Source organism: Callorhinus ursinus, unplaced genomic scaffold (genome assembly GCF_003265705.2).
Source record: "Callorhinus ursinus isolate GAN/ISIS: 27379988/994484 unplaced genomic scaffold, GSC_fseal_2.0 scaffold24, whole genome shotgun sequence".
Taxonomy (NCBI): Eukaryota; Metazoa; Chordata; class Mammalia; order Carnivora; family Otariidae; genus Callorhinus; species Callorhinus ursinus.
In genome coordinates, this window is record NW_027397086.1 from 571,320 (window position 1) to 581,009 (window position 9,690).

Here is a 9,690-nt window from a genome sequence, read left to right on the forward strand (position 1 = left end):
TGATGGATGAGAACACGAAGGAACACAAATATCGGAATAACAGAAAAGTAACAAAAGTGGGCACGCCTGCGCCCAGCATACCTGTCCTCTCCCTGTCAGCTACTATCACCCATTTTACAGACAGGAAGCTGAGGCTCAAAGGTAAGGAACCTTCCCAAGAAAATGGCTGAGACAGAGCTCACCCTTGGATCTGCCTGGATCCCAAGGCTGCCGTCTGGGGTGTGGCACATCTGCCTGGTTATGACTACATTTGTCTGTGTGTGTGATTGTAGGAGAACAAAATCTACAGCCCGGAATTGTGTTAACAGTCTTCATTGACTCAGGAGCTTGAAAGGAGAGTCAAGGAGCAATTTCATGGAGAGTTGAATTGTTACCAATGACAACAAATGCTCTCATTTTTTTTTTTTTTTTACAAATACAAAAGTCGGACAAGAAGCACACAACATTTACAATATACACTAAAACCAACCACAACACAGTGTGATTGAGACTGTGTTGTGCATCCCCTTGCTTTGGCCTGACCAGCCAGAAGGTTCTGAAGCAGGAGCAATGGGTCTGAGTTTGAACAGAGCCCAGTTCCCAGGGGCCATGGCAGAGCTGTGCACACCGTCCCGCACGAATGGATTTGTCCAGCCTGAGAGTCCAGAATGATCTGTGCTTGGTTACAATCTTCCCTGTCTGTGACATATCCACCGTAGTTCCAGCACAAACACAGAACTGATAGCCCCCAAACTAGTCAACTTCATTGCTAATGAGTTGGTGGTCCCCAGTGCAAGCATTTCATATAGAACACATTTAACTGAGCTTCCTTTTCATTACACTTTTTGAACAGTTAAAGATACATTTTCTCGAGAACAGTGTGACCAAGACATTTTATGGGGAATCCCAGGCTTCTGGAGACCACCGAACAGCTTGAAAACCACTCCAATAGAAAACAGGGATTGGAAATTTTGTCCACAGGACCAGTTGTAAATCAAGAACACCTTGTCTTTCAAATAAAGGAGAAGCTGCCTGAATTATACAATGAACAACACTTGAGCCTGGAAGATTCTGGAAGGTGCTGGAAGCGACTGCTGACTTGCTCACCGTGGATTCAGAACTCTTCCTGAGGGACTGGCCTTCCCACCACGTTGCAGTGTTCTGAGAGCCACATAATCAGAAGGTGGATGGGTTCACACCAGAGGAACCCCAATTCCAAGGGTTTATTTGCATTAACATTCCAGAGCCAAAGCACCCCTTCTCCAGAGGGACGGAGGAAGGTGGGCTCCTCCATTGGGGCATCCACTCCGGGGGCTGGTGAAAAGCTTATGAGGGAGCAACTTGGCTTTCTGAAAGGGCCGGAGGCTGAGCAAGATTAGTTCACTGCTTCAGCCCCTGCTCCCCAAACGATGTGACTGGGCACCAGAAAGGGGGAGGCTTTGATTTAAAAAGAAGGAAAATGTACAAAGGACCAAGAGAGAGAGAAACCCATGGCTTTCCCTGGAGAAATGAACCCTACCTACTGGCTAGTCGAGAGGGGCCCTTAGAATGGGCAGCTCAGTCCTTCATCCCCCTCGTAACATTTTATTTTCTCCTTTTACATCGTAATGGAACGTAGAAGGATCTGAGCAATCAGAGGTATATTCTCTTCAACAGATAAAACCGAGTGTAACATTTTCAGATTTTACTCAAACGTAATAAAAATACTGACCCACGCTGGGATATTTGTACAACTGTGTGTTTGTCTGCCTGCCTTCTTTGCGTTTGTCTCGAGGCATTTATGTTCACCAGCATCAAGATTTATTAGGGACGCTAAGCCATTAGTGGGCATGGTGTGGTTGCCTAATTTTGTAGAGCATCCAATTTGCACACACTGGCTCTAAATAAATGCTTCCTCGTGATGATAATGATCCCAGCAGCGGCACCTAGTCTCGAAAAACCAGAACTCCATTTGAGGTGGAAACTTTTGAACACTTAGGATATAAGGAGGATGAAATCATTTGGCCCCAGAGGGCTGAGATTTTCCTAGTCCGCCCCTGATCAGAATCTAACTCTCCACCCTTCAAGGTCCAGTTCCAGGTCTGTTCCTTCATAAAGCACATGGAGTCCTGCTCAGGCCTTCCTTCCCCTAAATCTGGACCCTCTGGCTGGTGCACTGCCCTTGAAACTTGCAAGGAGTGACCCATGGCATTGCTTATCCTATTATGCATGTGGGTGCCTATGTGTGTGTTTGTGTGCAACAGTAAGAGCTAATTTCCTGAGAGCTTGCTTTAAGGCAGGTGCTGTGCTAAGCAATATATACATATACGCTCCGTCTCCCCAGCCAAACAGTTAACTCCTTGTGGCTTGTGGGCAGGGTGAGGGCCGAGATCTGAACTTGTTCCTATGCATCCCCCACCCCCACCGCCCAAGAGAGCTTAGGATGGTGCTGGGCCCATAGAAACCATTCAATAAACACTTCTTGGCTGTCCACAAATCCCGGGAAATTAGTAGAGCTCACATTGGAAGGAATGTTGAGGAAAATGATATTGGAATCAGATTCCTTTGTGAACATTTTTCGACTGCCTGCCGTATAGAAGTAACCAATCTGGGTTGTCATTAATTAATTGGTTACATAATGTGACCAGAAGAGCACGGGGCTGGAAGTCAGGAGACATGAATCTCATCCCACTTCTGTGACCAAGTCAAAGGGCACCTTGGATGAGTCTCTTCCTCTCCCTGGGCCTTAACATCCTCAAAAAGAAAAAAAAAATGGACTGGATGTCTGTAAGCCTCCTTCCAGCCCCAAATGATGTGATTTTACAACTCTATTTCACAAATGCATGCATTTCTTAGTGACACAAACCCCCACAGAAAAACAAAGTCAGTAATAAATTATGAAAAAAAAATTGGGTGCCATGATCATGTGCACTTTCTAAGGGTGCTCGATTCAATAAATTCCACCCCTGTACATTGCCTGCCTCTCCAGGGTGACGGAGGATTCAAGGCTGTCAGGGGAGCAAACCAGGCAGTCTCTCCCCTATAATTGTATTGACAGGATATCAGCTGAGTTTCGATGGCAGGCAGGGTGCATCCTGACAGCTTCTTTGAAGGAGCCTTGAAGGCTATTGTAGCAGGATCCTATGTTGAGTCACAGAATTCTGAGGGAATGGGAATCAAGCAGAAAGAAGCTTGGTCCTTTCTCTAATTTTATATTCTTCCCAGAGAGTCACATTTGAAGGAAAACCGGCTAACTGCACGTCACTTTATACAATAGAGTAGAAGCCCTTTCTAATGGAAAATATTTACCTCTTTTTGCAGCCACATTAAACACCCAGTTGATCTGATCAGTCCCACTAATAACCAGTGGGCTTGATTTTAAATGAGGCAAGGAGTTGTCGAGCATTTGTAGATAAAATACCTGCTTGGATGTCTGAGTTTTTCACTTTTCACTTGGTTACTGTGTGGCATCTTGCAGACACATTCTTGAGTAACTGATGTGTATACGTCCTGGTAAATTCCATGGGTGTGAAATAGCAGTGTTGGGTTTGTTCAGACTGTGTGTCTGCATTTTAAATTAAACAAATCCTGATCTTCTTCACTGGAGAAAACAATTTGAGCAACAACCCCCCCCCCCATAGGGTGGAATCAATGACTATTTCTAGGGTGGTAGATTTTTCCATATAGATGCAACCTTCAGGTTCAGACTTAGACAAGACCAAAATATACTTCATCCGCATCCTCTTAAAGACACCCTTGGGAGAGGGCACTCCCACCTCTGCCACACACGAGAAGGTACACACGCACATGGGGGTCTGGAAACGTGGGCTTGTGCCCCAGGATACCACAGTGAAGAAATCCACAAGATGAGCATCAACAGAATCCCAACAACATATTAAAAAAATAATTTTTAAAGGCTCCACAATCTTGAATGCTTTCCAATCTTTTTTGCTTTAAAGCCGAAAATCCCAAAGTGCTTTCATAATTTAAATTTCATTTAAATACAGGAAGCTGTTTGGAGTGGGAAAACAATGCTGGGCTGTGAGCCAGTGAACGTAGCTTCTGACCCAGGCTCTGGCACAACCTTGTGCAAAGAGCCCACGACAGATGGCCTCAGTGTACCCATCTGTAAGGAGGGGTCTGGAAAAGGTAACAGTCAAGGCTCTGTCTTGCTCTCAATGTCTCTGCAGCTTTTAGTTAGGCCAGGTTTTGGTAGAAAATCTTGTAGCGGTGGTAAATATTGAAATGGGAACATAATCTTAACTGCTACAGAAAGGAGCTTAGAGCCCATCAAGAACTGGAGGGAGGAAAGGAAGGAGGAAAGGCTAGCTGTCCCTGACCCGAGAAGAGCTAGGCACCATCACCAGAGTGTGCCTGAAAGCGGCCCCCTGCTGCTCAGGTTGGCTCACCACCTGGCCAGGGCGGTCCTGCTCTTCTTCTCATGCCTTGAAGACAGAACCCCCCTCCCGGCTGTGGGTCAGTCATCTGCACATCTTCCAACCCTGAAGTGCAGGTTCAGGAATTGGGGAATTGAATTCATTCTGGAAGCTGTTCAGCTAGTGCCATCCAGAGGCCAAATATTGTCCTTCTTGATATATAGGATGAGCAACAGGAAAGAGGGGAGGTTTTCACTCATACGTGTATATTACTTATATAGTATACATATATGCATGTGTGTGTATGTGTGTACTTGTAAATATAAAATGTACGTGTATGTGTAATACACGCACGTGTACACATATGCATATACCTATCGGTATGTACGTATGTATATGTGTGTGTATATGTAAAGACAGTTGACCCCTGGACAAGGCAGAGGGTTAGGGGTGCTGACTCCCAACTACTTGAAACTCCACTATAACTTTTTTTTAAGTAAGCTCTACGCCCAACGTGGGGCTTGGACTCACCACCCCAAGATCAAGAGTCACACGCTCTACTGACTGAACCAGCCAAGTACCCCACCACTATAACTCTTTACTCCCCCCAAACTTAACTACTATCAGCCTACTGTTGAGCAGAAGCCTTATAGCCAACAGTCAGTTAACACATATTTGTTATCTATACACTGTATTCTTACAATAAAGTAAGCGAGAGGGAAAAATTATGTTATTAAGAAAATCAAAGAAGATGGACATTAAGGAGGGCACATGATGTAATGAGCACTGGCATTATATAACACTGATGAATCACTGACCTCTACCTCTGAAACCAATAATACATTATATGTTAATTAATTGGATTTAAATTAAAATTTCTTAAATATAATAAAACAACAACAAAAGAAAATCAAAGAGAAAAAACATTTACAGTACTGCAGTACAGTATTTATTTTTTTAAATGTGCATATAAATGGGCCAGCATAAGATCAAATCCACATCGTTCAAAGGTCAAACTTATATAGCTTGGGGTGGGCATCCCATGCTGCTAATTTACTGGGGAGAATACGAATAACTCTATAATGCGGCTTATTTTATATGTAAGTAGAATGGAACTGGCCCTCTAGTACCTGCCTGAGTGAATGCAATGACCTAACACTAAAGCGGCGGCCGATCAGAGGTGAAGGACTTGATTCTCCCCTCGATCCCAGAATGGTGAGCCCCATCTGTCCCATCTGTCGGCTGAGAGTGGCTCTTCTCACCTAGATATTAATAAAGGACCTTGTTCCACTTGGTGGGGGGGGGACGTGCTAAGAAAAGGAGCACATTAAATGGAAGAGTGCTAGTGTGATAAGCCAGTACCAGGAACAAAGTTTGGGGAAGGCAACAGGATAGAGTGCATGTTTTCATAAGAGTAGTGAACTCAGCTAATTCTAGCACAATGTTAAGAAAGCCCCGGTTCCCTGAACCAAACAAAAACAAAAACAAAACAAAACAAAAAAACCCCACAAAACAACAGCGAAAACCTCTGGGCTCTGATGAGCTCCTGGCGTTCAAATACATTTTTACCGAATCCATGGTTACCAGCGGGGCCTTGCACGTCTGGCACCCGGGAACCGCGTGCATTTTTGAAAGCACACTGCCCTCCAGTGGCACAAGACAAACTTGCTCCCAGACCAAACTTGCTCCCCGAGAGCCAAACCTCAACTTGACTCTTCCTGTGGCCCCGGGAAGGTGTGGCGATGCCACGCCATTGTTGGGTGATCACCAGTCCCGAAACCTCTGAAGGGAGGGAGCGTGCAATAAATGGGAAGGCGATCTAGTTAAGAAACCGCAGCTCCCTCCCTCCTTCGTGCCTGCGAGCCCCCTAGGGCAGAGAGTTTCGCGCTCTTTTCTCTTTGGGCTGTAATTCTGGATGAGAGTATGACTGGACGGAAAGTAACTTGTGGAGTGATGCTTCCAGGAGAGGGACAGAACCCTTGCTGCAGCGTAGCGTGCATTGTAGCGCGCAGGGGAAAGAGGGCAGGCAGCCGGCACCCCGAGAGGGCTGGCAGCTGGCGAGTAAGGACATAGTCTGGGTGCGTGTTCCCTGTCGGTCACCCTGTGGGTTCGCTGGCGGGCTCCCGGGTGAACAACTGCAGCTAACCCTGCGGGCTCACCGCGTGTCAGCCGCTGTGCCAGGGGCCCCTATTCAACCTTCCCCATCACTCCCTCTAAGGAGCGCCGTTATCATCCCACTTTGAGGATTAGAAAACTGAGGCGCAGAGAGGCGACGCGACCTGCCCAGGAGACCGCACAGGGGTCCAGATCTGTCTGGACCAGAGCGGGAGCTTCCAACACTGCGCTCGGTCCGCTGGGTCCCATGGGGCCGGGGCTCGGCGGTGGAAGGCCCGGCAACGTGGGTGCCCAGCGAGGGGGCGAGCGCCGAGGGGCGGCGGGCGTGGGGGCGGCTCACCTTGACGATGAGCGGGTTCTGAAACATGGAATCCCGCACGACTCCCAGCCTCTCGTTCTCCATACCCGGTCGGATGTCGGCCACGGTCAGGGGCCTCCGCGGTGGCGGGCAGATCTGGCTGACCGTGCGGCGCACCGGCTGCTTCTTCCATCGCCGGGGGTCCTGGCGGGAGCTCTGGGTCTCTGGCATCCTGACGTTGCGTGCAGGAGGTCCGCGGGCTGGCTAGCTGGGGCGCGCTTCCCTGCTGGCGGAGGGGGGCGCAGAGCTCGGAGGGGCCCCACCACCAGTCCCGGGACGCACCACCCGGGGCCCCGGGGTGGGCCCCAGACGCCCGGCCCCCTCCGGAGCGGGGAGCACCCACCTCGCGCCGCCCCCTCCTCCTAAGGAGCTCTAAAGCCCTATATAAGCCCCTCTGGTTCCTCAGAGCAACTTCTGGGCACCGCCCTGCGGGTTAGGAAGGGACAGAAAATCAAGACCACCCCTTGAGGAAGAATGGAACCGTCTGTCTCCATGGCGACGGGACGCCAACGGCGCCGGAGCCGAGGGGCCCGGTTTTCTTTCTTGAAACTATTGGTGGCCACCAAAGTGAACTTGCTTAGAGTTTTCTTAAATAGATATGAAAAAAAACCAAGAATCGCCACTAGGTTGTGTTAAAAGCAACGGGGCTCTAGAAGGCCATCTACACTTGACTTCCTAGGCAAAGATTCCTCCCTCCACCCACCCCACTCCCCTCACGGCCCCTTACCATTCTCTTCCCCTCTACACCCCCCCCACACACACACACTGGGCTAGAGCGCTAAATTTTTCATGACGAAATAGAGATCTGCATTCCAGGCCTGATGTTACTGCTAATCCACTTGGGTGATCTTGAATCAGTCGCTCTTTTGGGTCCTTGGTTTTTCCTCCTGTGAAATGGGTGAGGAGGAGAGTCTAGAGTTGAATGAGATCAGTGGTACCCAACTTTGTGCAACAGAATGAAGGGAAATGGAAAAATACAGATCCACCGACTTAGAATATGGAAATGGAATCTGGGAATCTGTATTTTTAAAAAATCTCCTTCCTCCCCTTTGGACTTTTTTTAAATTTTGAAAAAGTTCTAAACTATAGAATAGTTGAAAACAGAGTACAGTGAAAACCCCTATAGATTTCACCTAGGTTCACCATGCACAGACACACATTGCAGAATCATCTTGAAAGTATCTGTTGACAGCATCATATGTGACCCTAAACGCTTCAGCATGTATCTATCTGCCAATAACGGGGACATTCTCACATCACTACAGTGTCATTATCATGTCCATGGATCTCAGTATGACATAATAGTAGCACCTGATGTCTGTATGCCAAGTTGGGAATCTGCATGTTCTAAAAGCTTCCCAGGAGATTGGCACAGTGCTTTTGGAACCACTGGCCTGGATGATCTCTAGTTCCTTCTAGTTCAGCCTTTTGTGGGTTTGTTCACCCCTCATCATCTTCATTCAATGTGCAAATACCCACAAGGCTCTGGGTAACAGGGTTCACCAAGAGCAAGTTGCACCAACGGCAAACTTGCACTTCAAGGCCTTATAGACCAACAGTGGACAACACCAGTACTGCATTTCCAGAACAGACCAGACAGACTTCCAACTGCTCATCCAAGACTGGAGAAGCTGTTGGGTGGTGATGGTGTGTGATGCGATATGTACTTATGATTTCTCCAGCCTGCTTTACTTCCAGACTTTCACAGAAATACAGGTTGTGCACTTTTTTTTAAAGATTTTATTTATTTATTTGAGAGAGAGAGAGAGAGAGAGAGAGAGAGAAACAGCATGAGAGGGGAGAAGGTCAGAGGGAGAAGCAGGCTCCCCTCTGAGCCGGGAGCCTGATGTGGGACTCGATCCCAGGACTCCGGGATCATGACCTGAGCCGAAGGCAGTCACTTAACCAACTGAGCCACCCAGGCACTCCAGGTTGTGCACTTTTAATGAAAACCGCTTGGCAGCTCACACAGAGGAAGTCAGGTGGTAGGTGTAGGTGATGTGGGAAACAAAGGCAAAAAAAAATTAAATTTCCTTATTACCTACAGCCCACTGACAAGTCCTTGAAACAGGCAGAGTGACATTCCTCTAGGAATTCAGCTGCCTCGATATTAATATTTTGCTAAGGGCAAAGGGCAATCTTAGCCCAACCCCCAGCATCCTATAAGTCTACTTCAACATATATAAATTCCTTTGGAAACTTCCTTTATCTCTACCCCCCAAGATATGTGTTGGCAGTCATCCCCCAAGCATATGACCCACCCATATACATCTGAAGGGTCTCATGACTCAAGTTTTATTAGACAGTAATAAATGACTTTTCCTAAGAGCAGCTAGCCTCCTCAAGGTCCTGGAAACTTTGCTTCCAAAACTCCCTAGAGACTTACGCTAGCCCTAACCCTTCCCAACTTGAAAGTATATAATCTGCCACTCCTCATGACCCCAGCGCAGCTCTTTCTGCCTACAGGTCCTGTCCCTGTGGTTTAATAAAAACCACTTTTTTTTTTTTTTGCACCAAAGACATCTCAAGAATTCTTTCTTTTTTTAAAAAAAAAGATTTTATTTATTTATTTGAGAGAGAGAGAATGAGAGCCAGAGAGCACGAGAGGGAAGACGGTCAGAGGGAGAAGCAGACTCCCTGCTGAGCAGGGAGCCCGAAGCGGGACTCGATCCCGGGACTCCAGGATCATGACCTGAGCCGAAGGCAGTCGCTTAACCAACTGAGCCACCCGGGTGCCCTCAAGAATTCTTTCTTGGGGTGGGCTCAGAACCCCAACATCTTTCCTACATCACAGGGAGGGTCAGGATAGTGGAATAGTAGAGAGAGCGCAGGTTTGAATCCTGCCTGGGCCACATAAATCCCCTTGTACAAGTTACATAAAGC

General features: G+C 47.6%; 1 protein-coding gene across 3 annotated transcripts in view; it reads right to left on the bottom strand.

Annotated features, from left to right (window-relative positions):
• Positions 1-8,149, bottom strand: part of CFAP77 (cilia and flagella associated protein 77) — a 125,109-nt gene extending 116,960 nt beyond the window's left edge. Inside the window, exons 1-3 of one of the 3 annotated variants that reach the window (XM_025888505.2) lie at positions 8,119-8,149; positions 7,535-7,694; positions 6,790-7,033 (exon numbers count right to left, since the gene is read on the bottom strand). In XM_025888505.2, the coding sequence (XP_025744290.1) occupies positions 6,790-6,978 (189 nt within the window). In that variant the 5' untranslated portion in view covers positions 6,979-7,033; positions 7,535-7,694; positions 8,119-8,149. Of the gene's footprint in view, positions 1-6,789; positions 7,034-7,150; positions 7,338-7,534; positions 7,695-7,965; positions 7,987-8,118 lie in introns of those variants that run through there. The other 2 variants (XM_073876722.1, XM_073876723.1) reach the window with 2 other exon arrangements.
• Between the last annotated feature and the right edge of the window lie 1,541 nt (positions 8,150-9,690).